General features: G+C 43.3%; 1 protein-coding gene across 2 annotated transcripts in view; it reads right to left on the bottom strand.

Annotated features, from left to right (window-relative positions):
* Positions 1-338: 338 nt before the first annotated feature.
* The window catches only part of LOC109901911 (aromatic-L-amino-acid decarboxylase), a 28,077-nt gene continuing 4,135 nt past the window's right edge, over positions 339-24,280 (bottom strand). The window contains exons 2-14 of one of the 2 annotated variants that reach the window (XM_031788423.1): positions 23,481-23,688; positions 22,291-22,404; positions 21,319-21,438; positions 19,124-19,258; positions 15,016-15,165; positions 14,000-14,066; positions 13,734-13,828; positions 12,712-12,779; positions 11,441-11,517; positions 10,381-10,400; positions 10,125-10,223; positions 4,469-4,570; positions 339-2,740 (exon numbers count right to left, since the gene is read on the bottom strand). In XM_031788423.1, the coding sequence (XP_031644283.1) occupies positions 2,540-2,740; positions 4,469-4,570; positions 10,125-10,223; positions 10,381-10,400; positions 11,441-11,517; positions 12,712-12,779; positions 13,734-13,828; positions 14,000-14,066; positions 15,016-15,165; positions 19,124-19,258; positions 21,319-21,438; positions 22,291-22,404; positions 23,481-23,688 (1,456 nt within the window). In that variant the 3' untranslated portion in view covers positions 339-2,539. The remainder of the gene's footprint in view (positions 2,741-4,468; positions 4,571-10,124; positions 10,224-10,380; positions 10,401-11,440; positions 11,518-12,711; positions 12,780-13,733; positions 13,829-13,999; positions 14,067-15,015; positions 15,166-19,123; positions 19,259-21,318; positions 21,439-22,290; positions 22,405-23,480; positions 23,689-24,280) is intronic. The other variant, XM_031788426.1, reaches the window with a different exon arrangement.

The following is a 24,280-nucleotide window of genomic DNA, read 5'->3' as shown; positions in this document are numbered from 1 at the left end:
TTTTGGGAACAGAAAACTGTATTGAGATCAAATGATTAATGGATGAGAAAATGTGCATTGTCGCCCAAAATCCATCTCGTTCCATTTTCTCCCACTGCTGACCAGTGGGCTTCCTCTCACATGTATACATCCAGTGAAATATCCATCTCATTTTTCAGTCTGTGGTTTTACTGCTCCAACCCTCACTGGACTGTGACAATGCTTCCATCTAGTGGTTTGCAAGGGTGTCACACCAAAACTCCTAAAGACAATGTATTTGAAATGGTATGATCTGATAGTGCTGATTGAGTTTTAAATAGTACCAATGGACCAATGTGAAAGTATGACATACTCAAACACACATTGCAAACACATTTATTTTGTTGTGTAAAGAGGACCGTACAATGATGCCACAAGGCAGACAAGCAGCAGGAAGCCACAAAGCCACTCAATGCCTATAAAAGAATACATCTACACTTCAAAAAACATAGGATTGCACTACCAGCTTATTGCCAGGTAAAAGCTGACCAAGCGTACAATGCAATTTCCCCCTAGTGTTGACTGAAGCGGTCAGCCCAGTGCTGGTTATCTCAAGTAAAGACACAAAAGAGACAAATAGAGACCACTACACATATTCTACACACACACACCTCCATTCCTCATTCAAAAGGCACACTTGACTTGTGAATAAAACCAGTGAGAGATATTTTATCACTTAATTTATTTTGAGTGACTCTGACATGATGGGATTCACAGCTTAAAGGTCTAATCCAATTCAACTGGTTTGTTTATCCAACAGTCCAACAGAACCATATGATGTGCATACAGTAAAGCACACATTTGAAACTCATTCATATTTGCTTAAGGAGAGACCCTCTCAAGTCAATTCCTCCTTGGCTCACTGCTACTGCTGAGGGCATTAACTGAAGCTAGGTACATATTGTTTTTGTGTCTCTTCAAATCAACTGAGACATTAACTGTTGTCTGAATATTTTATTCATGCACTTCAGGGCAAAGGCCTACTGTAAGTGTTTTAACTGATGCTCCCATAAGAGCTCTTATTTGTCTCATGGGTTATTATGATGTTCAAGACAAAGCTGGTTATGAACCAGGGTTAGGGTCAATTCCTTTTTAATTTAGTCGATTATGGAATTACATTTTTTTTCTCAATGCTTCTCTAGGAGAACATTTTGGATTTTAGTTTATTTTCAGAATTGACTGAATTTAAATGGGAATGGCCCCAACTCTGGCATACGATACCTGTGTCTCTGGCATACGATACCCGTGTCTCTCTTTGGCATAATCTCAACATGCTGTTAATTTTTGTACTTTTTTGTCTTCATTAAAACAGTGAACAGCTCAAACCTTACTGTATAATGGTGCCAAAACATACAATGTTTTCTGACTCTTAAATCTTGTTTTAGGGACCTAGACTACACCAATGTTTTAATCAATATGTCCCTAAGGGGATAAATATGTTGTACTGAATTGAATACCTCTACTAATCACTCCACTAGAGCAGGTAAACACAGCTGAGTGATCAGAGCCTGGATAAACCTCAGACAGGATAAAGCCCCTCATACTAAGTCCTTGCCTGTATTTTTAGCATGCTGGATGAACAGTTGGTTGAGAGGGGACAGGGCAGGGTGGGTGAGGGTGGAGAAGCAGGCGGGGCATACACAGAGCCCTGGGGGGGGGGGGGGGGGGGGGGGGGCCGTCTCTAGCCTGGCCTCTCTCATTTAGCACACTGGTGTAGAGTCAGAGCAGAACTCTGGGGCTCCACAGCAGAACTCAGTCAGTCTGGTTTTACATAGAACACATGCTTGTGTATTGTCAGTAAACCCTACACTACAGTAACTTATCAGGTAAAACCTTAACATCTGGATATGATTTGCTTCACCCAAAAAGCACCTTTAATTTAGTCACTCGCACCCACACAAATTCATTGATTCACATACAACCACACAAAACACACATATAAATACACACATGGGATCAAACAGCAGAGAGAAAGGGCTGCAATTTGCTGATGATTTAAACACAATGAGATCACAGGAAGTTGGTGCCACCTCAATTGGGGAGGATGGGCTCGTGGTAATGACTGGTATTGGAGTCAGTGGAATGGTATCAAATACATCAAACACATGTTTTGATGCCATTCCAGTCCCTCCGTTTCAGCCATTATTATGAGCCGTCCTCCCCTAAGGAACCTCCACTGAGTGAGATCCAGGCCTGTAACATCTCAGAGTAGGCATCAAACCGTACTGAACTAGGATCAGTTTAGCCTTTTACTTCATAAGGAATAAGATAACATGGAAACTCCTACTCTGAGACGCTTTTTGAATACCGGCCATGGTCAGGTGGGGTTAGGGCCCTTATTCATCAAGCATCTCAGAGTAGGAGTGCTGATCTAAGATCAGTTTCTAAGATCAGTTTAGCCTTTTAGATTATAATGAATGGACAGGGGGGACCTGATCCTAGACATGCACTCTAACTCTGAAATACTGCTTGATACATACAGCTCCTGGACCAACCCAGCCTGTCTAGTCCATGTGGATGGTCAGTGGGGCAGCTCCTGCATGACCTCTTCGGCCAGCTGTGTGATGAGTTGCCAGGCCTCGCGGATGTGACGTGACTCGGTGGTGCGGGCGCAGAGGGCGAAGCGCAGCACAAACTGACCAGACAGCAGGCACGGCACCAGGTGGATCTTCCTGCCATTGTTGATCCTCTTCAGCAAGGTCTCATTCACCTCGTTGGAACCCTTTCAGGAGGAAAGGTTAGATGGGGTGCTATTTGGGACACAATCTATTACCTATATAGTGCACCCTATTCCCTATATGGCCATAGGGCCCTGGTCAAAAGAAGGGCACTATATAGGTAATAGTGTGCCATTTGGGATGTTACAATAGTCTAATACGTTTTTAAAAAATAAAATAAAAATGGATGCCGGCAGGCAATGGGAACAATGCATAAGAAGCATAGGTTCCAAAATGTAAACTAAAACTACACTGCTCAAAAAAATAAAGGGAACACTTAAACACAATGTAACTCCAAATCAACCACACTTCTGTGAAATCAAACTGTCTACTTAGGAAGCAACACTGATTGACAATAAATTTCACATGCTGTTGTGCAAATGGAATAGACAACAGGTGGAAATTATAGGCATTTAGTAAGACACCCCCAATAAAGGAGTGGTTCTGCAGGTGGGGACCACAGACCACTTCTCAGTTCCTATGCTTCCTGGCTGATGTTTTGGTCACTTTTGAATGCTGGCGGTGCTTTCACTCTAGTGGTAGCATGAGACGGAGTCTACAACCCACACAAGTGGCTCAGGTAGTGCAGCTCATCCAGGATGACACATCAATGCAAGCTGTGGCAAGAAGGTTTGCTGTGTCTGTCAGCGTAGTGTCCAGAGCATGGAGGCGCTACCAGGAGACAGGCCAGTACATCAGGAGACGTGAAGGAGGCCAGTAAGCCAGCAGCAGGACCGCTACCTCCGCCTTTGTGCAAGGAGGAGCAGGAGGAGCACTGCCAGAGCCCTGCAAAATGACCTCCAGCAGGCCACAAATGTGCATGTGTCTGCTCAAACGGTCAGAAACAGACTCCATGAGGGTGGTATGAGGGCACGACGTCCACAGGTGGGGGTTGTGCTTACAGCCCAACACCGTGCAGGACGTTTTTCATTTGCCAGAGAACACCAAGATTGGCAAATTCGCCACTGGCGCCCTGTGCTCTTCACAGATGAAAGCAGGTTCACACTGAGCACATGTGACAGTCTGGAGACGCCGTGGAGAACGTTCTGCTGCCTGCAACATCCTCCACCATGACCGGTTTGGTGGTGGGTCAGTCATGGTATGGGGTGGCATTTCCATGTGGCTGGAGTGTGTCAGCAGTTCCTGCAAGAGGAAGGCATTGATGCTATGGACTGGCCCGCCCGTTCCCTAGACCTGAATCCAATTGAGCACATCTGGGACATCATGTCTCGCTCCATCCACCAACGCCACGTTGCACCACAGACTGTCCAGGAGTTGGCGGATGCTCATCAGGAGCATACCCAGGCGTTGTAGGGAGGTCATACAGGCACGTGGAGGCCACACACACTACTGAGCCTCATTTTGACTTGTTTTAAGGACATTACATCAAAGTTGGATCAGCCTGTAGTGTGGTTTTCCACTTTAATTTTGAGCGACTCCAAATCCAGGCCTCCATGGGTTGATACATTTGATTTCCATTGATCATTTTTGTGTGATTTTGTTGTCAGCACATTCAACTATGTAAAGAAAAAAGTATTTAATAAGAATATTTCATTCATTCAGATCTAGGATGTGTTATTTTAGTGTTCCCTTTATTTTTTTGAGCAGTGTATATACCATAGACCTAACAAGAAATAGTTTTAGTCTACTCCAGTCCAAAGATAGTTTACGTCTGTTGAACGTTCAATGATCATGTGCTGAACTAACATTCACAGTTGGTTGAATTGTCTTACCTTTAGTCTAAAGCAGACCAGCCCTAACACGACGTCTGCGCTGATCTCAAAGCGCTGGTCAGCGCGAACCAGGCTCTCAAACTCTTTGGCCAACTCCACATGCTATGAAGGCAGAGAGACAGTCAGTCATTCATTCATACCCAGACAGCCAGTGGTTGAAAAAGTACCCAATTGTTATATTTGAGTAAAAGTAAATATACCTTAATAGAAAAGTAAGTCACCCAGTAAAATCCTACTTGAGTAAAAGTAAAAAAGTATTTGATTTTAAATATACTTACGTATCAAAAGGTAAATGTAATTGCTAAAATATACTTAAGTATTAAAAGTATAAATAATTTCAAATTCCTTTAAGCAAACTAGACGGCACGATTTTCTTGTTTTTTTTTTTTTTTTACGGAGAGCCAGGGGCACACTCCAACACTCAGACATCATTTACAGAGAGCCAGGGGCACACTCCAACACTCAGACATAATTTACAGAGAGCCAGGGGCACACTCCAACACTCAGACATAATTTACAGAGAGCCAGGGGCACACTCCAACACTCAGACATCATTTACAGAGAGCCAGGGGCACACTCCAACACTCAGACATCATTTACAGAGAGCCAGGGGCACACTCCAACACTCAGACATCATTTACAGAGAGCCAGGGGCACACTCCAACACTCAGACATCATTTACAGAGAGCCAGGGGCACACTCCAACACTCAGACATCATTTACAGAGAGCCAGGGGCACACTCCAACACTCAGACATCATTTACAGAGAGCCAGGGGCACACTCCAACACTCAGACATCATTTACAGAGAGCCAGGGGCACACTCCAACACTCAGACATCATTTACAGAGAGCCAGGGGCACACTCCAACACTCAGACATCATTTACAGAGAGCCAGGGGCACACTCCAACACTCAGACATCATTTACAGAGAGCCAGGGGCACACTCCAACACTCAGACATCATTTACAGAGAGCCAGGGGCACACTCCAACACTCAGACATCATTTACAGAGAGCCAGGGGCACACTCCAACACTCAGACATCATTTACAGAGAGCCAGGGGCACACTCCAACACTCAGACATCATTTACAGAGAGCCAGGGGCACACTCCAACACTCAGACATCATTTACAGAGAGCCAGGGGCACACTCCAACACTCAGACATCATTTACAGAGAGCCAGGGGCACACTCCAACACTCAGACATCATTTACAAACAAAGCATTTGTGTTTAGTGACTCAGCCAGATCAGATGCAGTAGGTATGACCAGGAATTAGACCATTTTCCTGTCCTGCTAAAAGCATTCAAAATGTAATGAGTACTTTTGGGTGTCAAGTAAAATTCAGGAGTAAAAAGTACAAATGTTTTTTAGGAATGTAGTAGAGTTAAAGTTGTCAAAAAAATAGTAAAGTAGAGTACAGGTACCCCCAAAAACTACTTAAGTAGTACTTTAAAGCATTTTTGCTTAAGTACCTTACACCACTGCAGACAGCAGTCTGAGGTGCTGCAGATGGAAATGGGTTAAGGTGAACTTCTTGATATGGACACTAGGTGACACCCTGGTAACAAAATTTTAATTAATATTTTTTGTTGTAATACACATTTTTTTTCAGCAATAGTAGCTACATTGTCTTTAATGTTCATTCACCCTTGAGAAGGGCTCCATTCTCAACCAAAGGGTTAATGTGATGACAACTGTTTGATGAGTGAAAATACTAGATAAACATTAAAGCACATGGCCCTAACCATACAACTTCCTGAATCTAACAGAAAATGCATTGTTGTTTAGTATGCCCATGGAACCAGGTATATCTCAGTATGGAAATTAATGCACAAGCTCTTTGACAATGAATCTAGTCATAAAACAGTCAGTATTAGCCCAAAGGCTGGCAGATGGCAATATTGAGTCATTTCAGCTTACTGTCCAAAGAGGATCTACAGTATTCAGCCGGCTATACATTTGTATCCACAGTGGACCAGTTCGTACATAAAACATTCTCCATGTGGGCTACAAAGGCATCGATTTCCTCCTTAACTTGATTTAGTGGTGACAAAATGGTGGCTAATGCTACTTCCTGACATTGCGTACAGCGTTCAGACCAATGGTAAACAGTCTGCTGCAACCTGATTGGCTGAACGCGATACGCAACATCCGGGAATTGCAATTAGCCACTCTAGCATTCTGGTGGAAAATGGTGTTTCATAAAGTAAGTATGCATATTTTCCCAGTTGTTGTATGCCTTCTCACAATTAAAGCAAGTTAAGAAGCAAAGTGATGCCTTTGCAGCCTGAATGGAGAATATTTTATGCACAAACCAGTCCACGGGGGATACAAATGTACGGTTGCATAGATTCCCTTTGGACGATAAAATGAAACAATTCAATATCGCCATCTGCCGGCCTTTGGGCTAGGTCAGTCTATGTTTGAACAAAGAAGTCCGGAAATCGGAAGAAAATAACCATGAAATAGTCAAACTGTCCAACCTTCCTTGGAGGGAATGCTCAAAGCTAATGTCCTATTCCTATTCCAGCTCATCCTGTTCAACCTTCCTTGGAGGGAATGCTCAAAGCTAATGTCCTATTCCTATTCCAGCTCATCCTGTTCAACCTTCCTTGGAGGGAATGCTCAAAGCTAATGTCCTATTCCGATTCCAGCTCATCCTGTTCAACCTTCCTTGGAGGGAATGCTCAAAGCTAATGTCCTATTCCAGCTCATCCTGTTCAACCTTCCTTGGAGGAATGCTCAAAGCTAATGTCCTATTCCTATTCCAGCTCATCCTGTCCAACCTTCCTTGGAGGGAATGCTCAAAGCTAATGTCCTATTCCAGCTCATCCTGTCCAACCTTCCTTGGAGGGAATGCTCAAAGCTAATGTCCTATTCCAGCTCATCCTGTTCAACCTTCCTTGGAGGGAATGCTCAAAGCTAATGTCCTATTCCAGCTCATCCTGTTCAAAATCCTATTCACCACAGGATCAAACATGTAATCCATTCACTAATCATCAAAGTACCCTGTGTGTGGCATTAAATGCTTCATGAGAATTGAAGGGTATATCATTGCATGTAATCACAATTACACAGTAGTACATCATGATGAACAGTATTTGTAACCAAAGTCTGAGTGAGAACTGCCAGGACAGGATATTAGTAATAACTCCAATGCCAACTCAGTCATTAATGAGGCAAAAACTCTGGTCCTAACTGATTATTAGCTGAGCACTCCACTTCCTCATTCCCAGCCAGTAGGTCACCACTACTATGAGGTTTAATGGTCCATGTGTGTCCACTATAATAATTCACTTAGTGTTCGTATGTCTATTCAGAAACTGTATGCTGCTGTACCAAGATGATAGGAAAATACCAATTTCTGTCATCTGACCTATAGTAGGCAATGGTCAACTTGTTGAATAGCACTGTTTTGTAAAAAGACAACTGTAGCCTACATATAATTGATTACAAACATGTCAAATCAAACTTTATTTGCCCGAATACAACAACTGTAGACTTTACCGTGAAATTCTTACTTAGAAGCCCTTAATCAACAGTGCAGTTCAAGAAGAAAAAATATATTTTAATTTTACCTTTATTTAACTAGGCAAGTCAGTTAAGAACAAATTCTTATTTTCAATGACGGCCTAGGAACAGTGGGTTAACTGCCTGTTCAGGGGCAGAAAGACAGATTTGTACCTTGTCAGCTCGGGGATTTGAACTTGCAACCTTCCGGTTACTAGTCCAACACTCTAACCACTAGGCTACCCTGCCGCCCCCAAGCAGGATAAAATAAAAAGTAACACTCCTCAACGAGGCTATATACAGGGGGCACCAATACGGAGTCAGTGTGCAGGGGTACAGGCTAGTTGAGGTCATCTGTCCACAAGGGTGCGTTCTGAGCCCTCTCCTGTACTCCCTGTTTACCCACGACTGCGTGGCCACGCACGCCTCCAACTCAATCATCAAGTTTGCGGACGACACAACAGTGGTAGGCTTGATTACCAACAACGACGAGACGGCCTACAGGGAGGAGGTGAGGGCCCTCGGAGTGTGGTGTCAGGAAAATAACCTCACACTCAACGTCAACAAAACTAAGGAGATGATTGTGGACTTCAGGAAACAGCAGAGGGAACACCCCCCTATCCACATCGATGGAACAGTAGTGGAGAGGGTAGCAAGTTTTAAGTTCCTTGGCATACACATCACAGACAAACTGAATTGGTCCACTCACACAGACAGCATCGTGAAGAAGGCGCAGCAGCGCCTCTTCAACCTCAGGAGGCTGAAGAAATTCGGCTTGTCACCAAAAGCACTCACAAACTTCTACAGATGCACAATCGAGAGCATCCTGGCGGGCTGTATCACCGCCTGGTATGGCAACTGCACCGCCCTCAACCGTAAGGCTCTCCAGAGGGTAGTGAGGTCTGCACAACGCATCACCGGGGGCAAACTACCTGCCCTCCAGGACACCTACACCACCCGATGCTACAGGAAGGCCATAAAGATCATCAAGGACATCAACCACCCGAGCCACTGCCTGTTCACCCCGCTGTCATCCAGAAGGCGAGGTCAGTACAGGTGCATCAAAGCTGGGACCGAGAGACTGAAAAACAGCTTCTATCTCAAGGCCATCAGACTGTTAAACAGCCACCACTAACATTGAGTGGCTGCTGCCAACACACTGTCAATGACACTGACTCAACTCCAGCCACTTTAATAATGGGAGTTGATGGGAAATTATGTAAATATATCACTAGCCACTTTAAACAATGCTACCTTATATAATGTTACTTACCCTACATTATTCATCTCATATGCATACGTATATACTGGACTCTATATCATCGACTGCATCCTTATGTAATACATGTATCACTAGCCACTTTAACTATGCCACTTTGTTTACATACTCATCTCATATGTTATACTGTACTCGATATCATCTACTGTATCTTGCCTATGCTGCGCTGTACCATCACTCATTCATATATCCTTATGTACATATTCCTTATCCCCTTACACTGTGTATAAGACAGTAGTTTATTTTTTATTTTTTGAATTGTTAGTTAGATTACTTGTTCGTTATTACTGCATTGTCGGAACTAGAAGCACAAGCATTTCGCTACACTCGCATTAACATCTGCTAACCATGTGTATGTGACAAATAACATTTGATTTGATTACATGTAAGTGGGGGCGAAGGGACTATGCATAGGTAACAAACAACAAGTAGCAGCAGTGTACAAGAGGGGGGGGTCAATGTAAATTGTCCGGTGGCGATTTTTATGAATTGTTCAGCAGTCTAATGGCTTAGGGGTAGAAGCTGTTGAGGAGCCTTTTGGTCCTAGACTTGGCGCTCCGGTACCGCTTGAGTCTGACCATTTTCTGGGCCTTCTTCTGACACCGCCTATTATATAGGTCCTGGATGGCAGGTAGCTTGACCCCAGTGATGTACTGGGCCTTACTGTCAGATGCCGAGCAGTCTCCGCTTTACTGGAGTTTTTCAATCTAATAAAGACAGTAGATGAATGCAGTATGGCTGAAGGCCTTGTGTTGCTGTTGCTTAATTTACTGATAGAGCTAGACAGACACAGACAAGGCTGATTTGATTGACAGACCGATACAGAGGAAGGGAACCTGAGCTGTTTCTGTGCTTTGCGGTTACCTTACGGATGTAGTCCTGAAGGCCTTTGAGCCCATAGATTCGGAACACAAACCACATCTTGAGAGAGCGGAACCTTCGGCCCAGTGGAATCTGCCAGTGCTGTGTGGTAGTGTGAGGTACAGGGGGAGATAGGGTGAGGCAGAGAGGGATAAGTGAGTTAGGGTTAGTGGAGCAAACAGAGTGAACTCTGATATGACATCCAGTGCCACTTACACATAGACAGAATATAATGATAATAGATAACCATTCAGCTTACCCTGTAATCTGTGATCAGTCCTGTGAATAAACAGATGAGTAATTATACTACTAGCAATTCACAGCCAACATTTTAATTATTAACATATTATTGAATGTTGTTACCATCGCTGACCTTTATTCTCTCTCTCCCTTCCCAAAGCAAGTGTAGTAGATAATAAACATATCTCTCACCCTCTCTCCACATACAGTAGAAAAGCCCTGTTGCAGTGGTAATAACCTGTAATTTCATTAAGCTGGAACTGGGGAAGCAGTGGCCTTACTGTGAGCAGCCTTCTCTGTGAGGAGAGGTCGGCCAGTCTTTTGTCTTTCTGTCAGTCCAATTAAGGAGGAGGAGGCTTCAGTGTTGTGTTGAACTGCGTCCCAAATGGCATCCTATTCCCTACATAGTGCACTTTGTACAGTCCTTTGGTGCCCTGGACAAAGTAGTGCACAATCTAAGGAATAGGGTTCCAATTGGGAGAATACATCTGCATCTAAGATGGGTGACACTCTGTCACTGGCTAACACTGGCAGGCCGCGATGCAACATGACCATTAGTGGACTATTACAGTGCAAATGTTTTGTGGGGAGGACGTGAGGGACATCGGTAATTGAATTGGATTGTTTTAGAGTGACATATTGCGTGTTATTAGGTCAGCGTTTGGACGCCTTATTGTATTTACTCTCTAACACAAGTACACACAAACATATGGTACAACTACAGTACACACACACACACACACCCTAGCCATATAAAACATGGGGCTGTGGTGGTGAGTATTAGTTTATCCACCTTGGGTTTATTAGCAAGCCTAAAGCCAGCAGGATTGTGAGGTGAGCAGGCCGACAGACCCTCAGATCCTTGATGTGATATACTGGGCTCTCACACTAACACCATTCACATCCCATTACATTACAGGGACTCCAGACATCATCTGCACTTGATCAAATTAAACCACTATACTGTAAATAGGCTGATGAGACTATTGCTAGATTTACCACATTTAAACCTAATAGGTTGGAAATAACAAAAAAAAAGTAATGTCAATGCAGACTATTGTCAGTGCAAAAATATCTACCCGACTCTTGATGATCATGTTTCAGGTATAGAGGATCCATCTCGAAGGCCCCAATGAGATCAGATCTTTTCTTCACCCTATGGACAGACACTGAAAACTTAAACACTCTTACCCTATGAAAGCTCCCACAGAAAACATAAGGGTAGGCTAAAGGGCAAGGCTTTTTAAGAAAAGCACGGAAAACGGCTCCCCCACATACAGAAGGTGTTCAGTGCTACATTAAGTCTTACAAAAGACACACAGTATTGAAGTAAATTATAATCTCTATTTTATTGAAGTATATTCTCTTTTTGTTAACTTATATTGAACAATAAAGTTGTATTGTAAAGTGACAATGATCTAAGATGACACAGCAGCATAAATTATGTTTTTGTAAACAATGACTTGGCACAACTTGTGCTCTAGATTTTGTCTCTGAAAATGAGTTGAAAGAATTCTGTTTTCACAATCAGTTGAGCAAGAAATAAGAATGTAAGATCATAAGTGAGACCAGGGTCTGTCAGTTACAGATTCAGCTGACGTATTGTTACAAACTGTTATAAACCAATAATACAATTCATAAACTGAGATGCTACAAGTAATTTTAACTTTATTACAGTTACTAAAATACACTATAGCGTCATAAAAAAGCACAGCTATTTCTGAGCAGACTACATAAGTCTCTCTTTACATAAGTCATTTTCTTTGTTAACTGACTTTGTCATGGCAACTTACCAGGGATGGAAGAGGGCATTGAGCGTTCTATCAACAAGAAATGTTGGGGTTGTTTGTGGGGTGATGAGAGAGGGCAGATGGGATGCCTATTCCCACCCACTCTGTTTAAAGAATGCTTTAGGTGTCTAGATAGTGCTTCTGGAGGTGACTTTGTTATGACGGTAGAGTAGTGTAGACAATAGCCACATTAAGCAACAGTGTAACTAAGGATGGGGAGAATAGTACAGCCTTAGATTTTAGGTTATAGACACGTATACAGTTGCACAGTGTAGTGCTGAGCTCAGAAAGTAGTTTAGATTTGAATGAATATTTAAAACCATGCTGAAGCTGCTCCCCTCTCCCCATAGAACAGAAAATAAACTAAGGGGTCATACAAAAGCAAAGTGAAAAATATATATTATACAAATAAAGATTTTACTTGTATGATTGTTGTATGATTTTATTTAAATGACCAGCAGGGAATCTTACAGACTGTCCCCCTGGTCAGATAAAACAACCTGTTCAATAATAAAACAATGTTTCTACAAAGGCTGACTGTCAATCACTTCATAACTTACCACATTGTAGAGCAGTCAAAGTTGACCAACAGCCATTTGTGTGCATTGAAATTGAAAGAGTCTGCAAACTAAAAGAGATAAGAGTAAGCCAATCAAATCAGCTGATTTTGACATAAGTGTACAGGTCACCGCCTTAATACACAAGCCATTTTTTCCCATTTAATTGTAGGAAAACCGTGGTCTTAGAATATATTTGATTTGTCAAAGGCCCTTGCTGCCATCACTAGGTTTGCACTGACTGCAGCTGGCCTATCACCATATCCTTCCCACCTGCCATCACTAGGTTTGCACTGACTGCAGCTGGCCTATCACCATATCCTTCCCACCTGCCATCACTAGGTTTGCACTGACTGCAGCTGGCCTATCACCATATCCTTCCCACCTGCCATCACTAGGTTTGCACTGACTGCAGCTGGCCTATCACCATATCCTTCCCACCTGCCTTCACAGACGCAATAAAAGCAGGCAGCAATAAGAGACAATATTAATCAAAGGGGCTCGTGCCCAGTTGTTACCATGCTGACAGATGCATGAGCCTGCCTATCACTCATATCCTAGCAACCAGCCTCAGCTGCAGAGGGAGCCGGTGTGTCTGCCCCCCTGTCATTCAGGTGTGTGTGTGTGTGTGTGTGTTTGTGTGCGCGCGCGTTCCCGCCTCCTCTACTACATCCCTGTCTCCCACCCCCCAACATTGTTTGAACTTGTGTCGCTAATAAACAGTGATATTTCTTTGACGAGGAGAGCAGCAGGGTTTTATCTAAAGGTCTGATGATGCCTGAGGAAATTACTTTAGCCTTATCTGTGCTCTCAGTGTGTCACTCCACTCGGCTCTGTTCAGTTGAAGACGCATGCTATCCAAACGGATGCTGTTCTAATTTCCAACGGATTATTGGGTATATTACTTATTCTAGCACGCTTCCCTCTTGACAGTTAATTTAAGTTATTATCAACCACAAATTATAATGGATGTAAAATACAAGTATGTTCACTGGCAATTTAACTGGAAGTGTGTGGTTTCTAACCTCAATGCCGTTCAACAGGGGTCTGAATTCAGGACAAATAAAGGAACTCCCAGCATATGCAGCATCAATGTGCATCCAGATTTTCTCTGCATTACCTGAGACAAAAATACAAATGTGTAGAACCAGTAGTACAGAAACATACAAAGCTGGTCCTGAGACATGGCTGTACAGTAGATTCCTATGTCTTTGTCAGTCTACAACCACATGTCAGTGCTAATAGACAGCCTTTAGGAGTATGTTAATAATGCTTTGAGAATCATACTTACATATGGGCCCAAGTTCAGTAATGTGATCAAATGCACATGAGGGAGTGGTCCCAAGAGTAGCACAGAACTAAATGAAAGGACAAAAATCAACGATTTCTGTAAAAACACAGTACTTTACATGATATTCATAACAATGTGTTTGTGGACTGTATTGGACTATTGGTGCGTTCTGTTCTGAAGTAAAAGGGGACGAGTGCGTTCTGTTCTGAAGTAAAAGGGGACGAGTGCGTTCTGTTCTGACGTAGAAGGGGACGAGTGCGTTCTGTTCTGACGTAGAAGGGGACGAGTGCGTTCTGTTCTGACGTAGAAGGGGACGAGTGCGTTCTGTTCTGACGTAGAAGGGGACGAGTGCGTTCTGTTCTGACGTAGAAGGGGACGAGTGCGTTCTGTTCTGACGTAGAAGGGGACGAGTGCGTTCTGTTCTGACGTAGAAGGGGACGAGTGCGTTCTGTTCTGACGTAGAAGGGGACGAGTGCGTTCTGTTCTGACGTAAAAGGGGACGAGTGCGTTCTGTTCTGACGTAAAAGGGGACGAGTGCGTTCTGTTCTGACGTAAAAGGGGACGAGTGCGTTCTGTTCTGACGTAGAAGGGGACGAGTGCGTTCTGTACTGACGTAGAAGGGGACGAGTGCGTTCTGTTCTGACGTAGAAGGGGACGAGTGCATTCTGTTCTGACGTAGAAGGGGACGAGTGCGTTCTGTTCTGACGTAGAAGGGGACGAGTGCGTTCTGTTCTGACGTAGAAGGGGACGAGTGCGTTCTGTTCTGACGTAGAAGGGGACGAGTGCGTTCTGTTCTGACGTAGAAGGGGACGAGTGCGTTCTGTTCTGACGTAGAAGGGGACGAGTGCGTTCTGTTCTGACGTAGAAGGGGACGAGTGCGTTCTGTTCTGACGTAGAAGGGGACGAGTGCGTTCTGTTCTGACGTAGAAGGGGATGAGTGCATTCTGTTCTGACGTAGAAGGGGATGAGTGCGTTCTGTTCTGACGTAATAGGGGATGAGTGTGTTCTGTTCTTACGTAGAAGGGGATGAGTCCTGCAGCCTTGTCTTCCTGTATCATTCTCCGGAGGGTCTCTCCCTGGACAGCATACTTGTCTGACTGCTCAGTCGGAATCTTCTTCATCCTCACTCCTGCAATCATACCTGCTCGTTCCACCGAGCAATGAGCCTGTTCAAAGAGAATAGTGTAGAGTTAACACAAGTGACTTCAAGATAGCCAACTGTCACAACCCAAAACAGAGCAGATGATAAACATGTAGGTCACTTCAAGATGGTGAACAACGTCCAACCAAAGAGAGTAGAGCTCCCAAGATAGCCAAAGAAAGACAGTGATTTTGGTGACTTAAAAGACAGCCAACATTGTCTCGGCCACCAGACTTAAGCCAGATCATGCTAATAGGTTATTTTAAACCAGTCTAAATTATCATTCTATCTCGGCATATAGTACTGTACATTCACCCAAAGATGAAATAATGTTTGTAGTCCGTCCATCAAGTAAGACGTTAAAGGACCAGTTGTACTGTGTGTAACGTCACTCCTGGAGAAAAGGGCTGTTATCTTCTTCCCCATAAAGGCCAGTGTTGTCCTCGGGGCAAAGCCATAACCTAATCCCATGCTGCTCAGGTCAACAGAGCAGAGCTAGCATGACTGTGCTGCCTGACAAACTGTTAAGGGATTTTAATGAAAAAATGACTAAATTATATATACATTTAAATCAGAACTATAACTAAACAGAATACTACTATGTTACTGTATGGATGTTTGAATCTTATTATAATCATTAATACTGAATGTAATGTGTGTAGTTTTCGTCAAGAATTGGTACAAGGACTTTCTGTTCCTTGTTAGAAACTAATGGAGCTATCATCAGAGGTATATAAACCAATGTACATTGTATTTTGACCAGAGCTCTCGAAAATAAACGCTACTGATTAATTATGAGACTGGTCTCTGTCCATTTTATGCAAATAAGTATCTTACAAATTCTTAGAAACGGACAAAGTGTTTTAATTGAACATATAGGAAATAAATTCCTCCAACACAAACAGACCCATATCACGAGAAAGTTTTACCAAGAAAAACTTACAGAAGGACTAATTCAAGGCAAAAAGGAGTTGGAGCACGCAAGATTGATTTATTTTAGCTCACTTTAATCCGTTGTAGAGGATGCAAACAGGTGACTGTCGTTTCAACGTCAAGCTGAAGTCTTCCTCAGAGGGACCTAACCATTGCACTTACCTCCTATTTATAGCCTAGTGGCACATTGAAACGCAAGTGCTAGAGGCATTACTACAGATCCAGGTTCATTCCCGGGCTGTGCCACAACCAGCCGTGGCCAGTAGTCCTATAGGACGGCACACAATTGGCCCAGCATCGTCTGGGTTAGCGGAGGTTTTGACTGGTGGGGATTTAATTGGTTCATCGCATTCTAGTGACTCCTTGTGGTGGGCCGGTTTCCTGCGGGCTGACCCCGGTAGCCAGCTGAACGGTGTTTCATCTGACACATTGTTGCGGCTGGCTTCCGGGTTAAAAATATATACAGTACCAGTCAAGAGTAGGTTCCATGTGTGTTATTTCATAGTTTTGATGTCTTCAATATTATTCTACAATGTAGAAAATAGTACAAATAAAGAAAAACCCTTGAATGAGTAGGTGTCCAAACTTTTGACTGGTAGTGTAAATAAATAATAAACAATATAAAACAATTATAATGATTAAGGTAAATGGCAAATTATAGCACACAGTAATACAAATAATAATGTGCATTTGAGCATGTACAGTACATGCGCTACAATTAATGAAGCTTTGATTAACGACACATTTATTTTATCCTTAGTATTATTTTGTGCTATACTTTGCCATTTACCTTGAAACATATCATTAAAATTATTTTACATTGTTGTGTCTCAATGGGCCACTAGGCTATACATTGGAGCTAAGCACCTCGCCTTTCCTTTTGCTGAAGCACCAACGCGTTGCGGCTCACAGGCCTTCTTCAGGGTGCACAGGTGCACAGCAGTGACAGGCGAAATGATTGACCAGAAATGAAAGGGGAGTGCATTCAGAAAGTATTGAGACCCCTTCACTTTTTCCACATTTTGTTAAGTTACATCCTTATTCTAAAATAGATTAAATTGTTTTTTTCTTCATCAATCTACACACGATACCCCATAATGACAAACAGGTTTTTAGAAATGTTTGCAAATGTATTAAAAAATGAAATATCACATTTACAGAAGTATTCAGACCCTTTACTTAGTACTTTGTTGAAGCACCTTTGGCAGCGACTACAGCCTCAAGTCTTCTTGGGTATGACGCTACAAGCTTGGGACACCTGTATTTGGGGAGATTCTCCAATTCTTATCTTCAGATCCTCTCAAGCACTGTCAGGTTGGATGGGGAGCGTTGCTGCACGGCTATTTTCAGCTCTCTCCAGAGATGTTCGATCGGGCTCTGGCTGGGCCACTCAAGGACATTCAGAGACTTGTCCTGAAGCCACTCCTTGGCTGTGTGCTTAGGGTTGTTGTCCTGTTGGAAGGTGAACCTTCACCTCAGTCCTTTGTCCTCTGTACTTTGCTCCGTTAATCTTTCACTCGATCCGGACTGTTCTCCCAATCCCTGCCGCTGAAAAACATCCCCACAGCATGATGCTGCCACCACCATGCTTCACCATAGGGATGGTATTGACCAGGTGATGAGCGGTGCCTTGTTTCCTCCAGATGTGACACTTAGCATTCAGGCCAAAGTGTTCAATCTTTTTTTTAAATCAGACCAGATAATCTTGTTCCTCAGTCTGAGAGTCATTTAGGTGCCTTTTGGCAAACTCCAAGAAGGCTGTCATGTGCCTTTTATTGAGGAGTGGCTTCCTTCTGGCCACTCTACCATAAAGGCCTGACTGGTGTCGTGCTGCAGAGATTTTTGTATTTCTGGAAGGTTCTCCCAACTCCACAGAGGAACTCTGGATCTCTGTCAGAGTGACCATATGGTTCTTGGTCACCTCCCCGATCAAGGTCTTTCTCCCCCGATTGGTCGGGTGGTCAGCTCTAGGAAGAGTCTTGGTGGTTCCAAACTTCTTCCATTTAAGAGTGATGGAGGCCACTGTGTTCTTGGGGACCTTCAATGCTGCAGAAATGTTTTGGTACCCTTCCCTATGCTTCGACACAATCCTGTCTCAGAGCTCTACGGACAATTTATTTGACCTCATAGCTTAGTTTTAGCTCTGACATGCACTGTCAACTGTGGGACCTTATATAGACAGGTGTGTGCCTTTCCAAATCATGTCCAATCATAGGTGGACTCCAATCAAGCTGTAGAAACCTATCAAGGATGATCAATGGCAAACAGGATGCATCTTAGCTCAATTTAAAGTCGCATAGCAAAGGGTTTGAATACTTATGTAAAAAAGGTACTTCTGTAAAAAATGTACTAATTACATTTGCAAACATTTCTAAAAACCTGTTTTCGCTTTGTCATTATGGGGTGTAGATGTTTCGATTTATGAGGGAAAACATTTATTTAATCAATTTTAGATTAAGGCTGTAACTTAAAATGTGGAAAAAGTGAAGGGGTCTGAATACTTTCCGAATGCACTGTATATCATATTAAACAATAGAAAGCGGAACTAATACCCAAAACTATAAAGAGAAAAAAACGTTTATTTTTTCTCTTAATTATTTTGGAAATTATTCCCTCTATCTATTGGTAAATATTGTTAACCAATAGATAAATTAAGTCCAAAAAAATCAAATCAAATTTATTTGTCACATACACATGGTTAGCAGATGTTAATGCAAGTGTAGCGAAATGCTTGTGCTTCTAGTTCCGACAATGCAGTAATAACCAACGAGTAATCTAACAATTCCAAAACTACTGCCTTATAGACACAAGTGTAAAGGGATAAAGAATATGTACATAAAGATATGAATGAGTGGTACAGAACGGCATAGGCAAGATGCAGTCGATGGTATCGAGTACAGTATATACTGTAACACACCTATATACCAAAACGCACCTGCATTACGGCGGGACTGATTGGGTTAAAGTGCTCTATAGTGCTCATCTGGTTTTGTGAACTGACCTGTTCAGGGTAGGAGTAGGATTAATAAGAGCAAGAGTAGAAACCTGACCTGGTCGGAGGAGTAGGCCACCAGTTTGGAGGTAATGCCAGTCTCTGGACGTTGTGGGTCACTGGCCAGGATCATTCTGACCGCCCTGCAGCGGGCAGCTAGGAGAGCCACAAGAGTTGCCTCACTGGCCGTACCCTACAGAAAGACAGACAAATATATGTGGGGTGAGTTGATGACTTAAGTCAAACCAGTAGGCCTTGCAACATGTACATACTCTATGGGCTTAGGCAGGTCCCACATTCTATAAAAAACAGACTTCAACATGTAAAATTTGCTCCACATAAACCTGATGGTTTTCAAATAGCTCTTGTTCTTTGCAGAGGCGAGTCATATGCACATTCACTTAACCAAAAAAGCAGTTAAGAAAATACTTTTAAAAAAGTTAAGAGATAAAAGTAACAAATAAGGTATTTATGTACATGTAAGTAGAGTTATTAAAGTGACTATGCATAGATGATAAGAGAGTACTGCAAATAGTCTGGGTAGCCATTTGATTAGATGTTCAGGAGTCTTATGGCTTGGGGGTAGAAGAGAGAAAATTCTATGACTAGGGTTGCTGAAGTCTTGGGCAATTTTTAACCCCAAAACCTGCTATATAGGTCCTGGATGGCAGGAAGCTTGGCCCCGGTGATGTACTGGGCTGTACGCAATACCCTCTATAGTGCCTTGCGGTCAGAGGCCGACCAGTTGCCATACCAGGCAGTGATGCAACCACTGCTCTCGCCATGCTCTCGATGGTGCAGATGGTGCAGCTGTAAAACCTTTTGAGGATCTGAGGACCCATGCCAAAGGGGGAGGTGACCTCCATCATTCTTCCATTCAAGAATGATGGAGGCTACTGTGTTCTTGCGGACCTTCAATGCTGCAGATATTTCTGTGCCCTTCCCCAGATCTGTGCCTCGACACTATCCTGTCTCGGAGCTCTACAGACAATTCTTTCGACCTCATGGCTTGGATATGCACTGTCAACTGTTTTGTTTCTTCTTCCTTCTAAAACTTGTTTTCACTTTGTCATGATATTGTGTGTAGATTGATGAGAAACATATTCAATTTAATGCATTTTAGAATAAGGCTGTAACGTAATAAAATGTGGAAAAAGTGAAGGGGTCTGAATACATTTCGAATGCACTGCACTTTAATTACCTCATACCCCTGCACATCCACTAGGTACTGGTAGTCCTTGTATAAAGACAAGTTATCATATTCATTATGTATCTATTATTACATGGTTAACTTTTCTATTATTTCTCTATGTTCTTTCTCTCTGCTTTGTTGGGAAGGGCCCGTGAGTAAGCATTTCAGTAGTCCACACCTGTTGTTTAGGATGCATGTGATTAGATTTTTCAGTATAATAATTTCACTCACAATCATAAATGCAAATCTCACTCATTAGCTTCTGTTTGATAAAACTGCTCCTAAATGCATCTCATACTCTTTCAAATGCTCATCTGAACATGATGCATCAGGTGAGATGGCAATTTGTCACAGCTCTCATAAGGCTAGCAACAAGTGAGAGGAGGCCTACTTTTTGCCATAGTGAAGCGCACTTAAAACCCCAGCCACAAACAAAACACCCCTAGAATGTGCGATGATCCTCGATGGATTCAATAGAGGGCCATTAAATTATCTGTCAGCCTTCTCTCGCATGCCTAAGCCACCTCTCCTATCTCATCCCTGGCTGAGACAGTCACCTCAGCTGCACTGCTGTATCCACAACAATTAATGAACACTTTACCACACGAAATAAGTACCCACAACCCCAAAACACACACACGCCCATCTTTGACTGACATATTAAAAGGCAATTTCCTGCTGTTTATCTGGTGTTGTGAGGCAAATAATAACCAAAACATATATGACAGACAAATTGCTGGCAGCGACAGAATCGTGAGTAGTCAATTGCTTTTCCTATTTTTCTAACATCTGCATTGTTTTAGAAGGCAAAGTGGCAGGGGCTGTAAATCCGGTTTTGACCCTAACTGTGAATACCATGTGTTCTGTACAAATATTAGATTTATATTGTTCTTGGATATCCTTACTTGAAATATGACTACGACAAATATCCGACTACATTTTTCATTTTAATTAATTGAATTGTAAATGTATTTGAAGGTATGTTGTGGCAATGTACAACTGTGGAAATAAAAGCAATGCATCGTCTTACCCCAAAGAAATGGTGGGTAGTTTTACCATACCTGGATGACGCCTCCTCCTTGTCCGTGTGTCCCGGCGATGAAGTCTTCTGGTAGCTTGAGCATCTTCCCCAGCCAGTCCATCATGACTGTCTCCAGCTCTGTACAAGCTGGGCTGGCAGCCTACAGTAACGTGGGGTTATAGACAGGGTCAACACAGCTCTGTAGACGCCGGGCTGGCAGCCTACAGTAACGCGGGGTTATAGACAGGGTCAACACACTGCTCTGTACACTCTGGACTGGCAGCCTACAGTAACATTGGGTTAGAGACAGGGTCAACACACAGCTCTGTACACACCGGGCTGGCAGCCTACAGTAACGTGGAGTTAGAGACAGGGTCAACACACAGCTCTGTACACGCTGGGCTGGCATCCTACAGTAACGTGGGGTTAGAGACAGGGTCAACACACTGCTCTGTACACGCCGGGCTGGCAGCCTACAGTAACGTGGGGTTAGAGACAGGGTCAACACACTGCTCTGTACACGCCGGGCTGGCAGCCTACAGTAACGTGGGGTTAGAGACAGGGTCAACACACTGCTCTGTACACGCCGGGCTGGCAGCCTACAGTAACGTGGGGTTAGAGACAGGGTCAACACACTGCTCTGTACACGCCGGGCTGGCAGCCTACAGTAACGTGGGCTTAGAGACAGGGTCAACACACTGCTCTGTACACGCCGGGCTGGCAGGTTACCACACCATTTGGACAAGGACCGATATAAGCATTTTTCGCATCAATGAATTGAATTTGTGCCACAAATGCTAAAACAATAATATTTGGAAACAGTGCTATGGAATCTTAACCAAAACATGGATTGCTGTCATACCTTGTCCATAAACTGCTTACAGGGTAAGGAAGCCAACATGTAATTTTGTAATGTGGGTGAACTATCCCTTTGTCTTAAAATGTTGATACTGTTCAAATCACATTCAAAAGAAAGAGAGAGGATGACAGAGACAGATACATACATACATACCCAGGAGAATCCGATGCAACCAATAGCTCCAGACAGCATGTCTGCCAGCATGGCCGGGAAGGAGTTCGCCGTGGGGAAGTAGGCATAGAAGTACGGGCTGTGCCAATGGGTCACCTAAACACAGAGGAAGAGTCGTGTCAGGTAGCCTCGAGGTTAGTCTGGTTCGAATCCTAGGTGTAACCTGACAGAGTAAATCTGAGGTTTGCTAGTATCAAAATCCTGCTAAATACCATGCCTTGCCATGGTGCCACTGAGCCCTTGATCAAGGCACTTAACCCCTAAAGTGCTCTAGCCCTTGAGCATGGCAGTTAAACTGTTCCAGGCTGAATTCCAGTCTTGTGCGTGTTTGGGGCACCAAGCGAGAGGCTGCCAGTGTCCCTGTCTGTCTCCCTTACATGCTTTCCCATGGTGAGTCATTCATTAGACTAACCGGGCTTATTCAACACTGTTAAAAGCAGAGGTGGTAAAGAAAAAAAATGTTTTAGAGGGTCAGATTGACAATGGAAAAACAGCTTTCATGTTACAGCCACGGAAAGCGTTTGGGTTGGGAGTAGATAGATTGAAACTGGTTTGTTTCTCTGGTGGTGAGATTATTGATGTGAGGTTAGCCATTCATTTAAAGTCTTTGAACTTTGCCATGTGAAAGGCCACAGAATGCAGGGAATTCTACAACCATTTGCAAAAACAACTACATGGCTGATATGGGTCATATACAGTTAATGTGAGCTTTCGTGAACTGATTTCTCAGTACAACGGAACACTGTCTCGTTAACAAAACGTTCAACACTGAAACTCCTTACTGTACATCTTCTGAATGATCACTAAACAGTCAACAGACCAGAAGTTGATACAGATATTGTGATAATGCCTCCACCATAACTTAGCGGTTAGTGACTGTGTGCATTGAGTGTTGTGTATGTTCTCATGATCTCATGTTCAATGCAGCCGGAAGCCACTGGGTAAACAGCCCATTGGTATCATCAATGCTTTCATATTTAATGCTTAACTTTTCACTGATGAAATCTGGGAGAAAGCGGATCTCCAATAACAGAGTATCTGACCTATTTCAAGTTATGAATACCTTATGTATGCCACCTTCAAGTAAAGTTTTACCATCATGTTACAGCTGTAATCAGCCTTCAATCAATAGTCACCTCATCTATAATAATATAATCATCTTGGCCGCCTACCCCAGGCATGATGACCCTCTCAATGTCTTTGACCACGTCCTCGTAGGTGTCAGGCTCCTCAGGGGCCTCCTCAGGGATGAGGGACCGCAGGTACCCAGGCTCCACGTCGGGGTACACCGTCCTCTGCTCTATGTTCTCCAGGTAATCTGCTATCAGGTCTACCATCTCCTTCCCTCTCCTCCGGAACTCTGTAGTGTCCATTGTACAACTGGAACAGACAAATATCCCACTTCATCGTCCCAACCTTCACTAACAGTCCTACAAACGTAATACTGATTGCACGCACACACACGATTTAGCAAGCCACATTATGACATCGACACCTTGCTTCCAGACAAACTAAACACCTTCTTCGCCCTGCTTTGAGGAAATCAACACTGAGCTGCCAACGTGGGCCCCTGCCACTCACGAGGACTTTGTGCTCCCGATCTCCGTGGCTTACGTGAGTACACAGAACCCAAACCAGCCATCGTGCTTAGCTTGTTGTTAATCCACCTGGCATGTCAGATTTCAATAAAGCTTTTCAGCGAAAGCATACCAAGCATTTATGTAAGGACATCTCTCTCAGTAGGTAAAATATTACAAACAGCTAGCAGCCAAGTAGATTGTCATGAAAGTCAGAAAAGCAATAAATTAAATCACTGACCTTTGATGATCTTCAGATGTTTGCACTCACAAGACTCCCAGTTACACAATAAATGTTCCTTTTGTTCCATAAAGATGATTTTTAGATCCAAAATACCTCCATTTGGTTGGCGCGTTATATTCAGAAATCCACAGGCTCGAGCGGTCACGACATC

Source organism: Oncorhynchus kisutch, linkage group LG2 (genome assembly GCF_002021735.2).
Source record: "Oncorhynchus kisutch isolate 150728-3 linkage group LG2, Okis_V2, whole genome shotgun sequence".
Taxonomy (NCBI): domain Eukaryota; kingdom Metazoa; phylum Chordata; class Actinopteri; order Salmoniformes; family Salmonidae; genus Oncorhynchus; species Oncorhynchus kisutch.
Note: the sequence above shows the minus strand (reverse complement) of the source record. Positions and strands in the feature narration are given on the sequence as shown.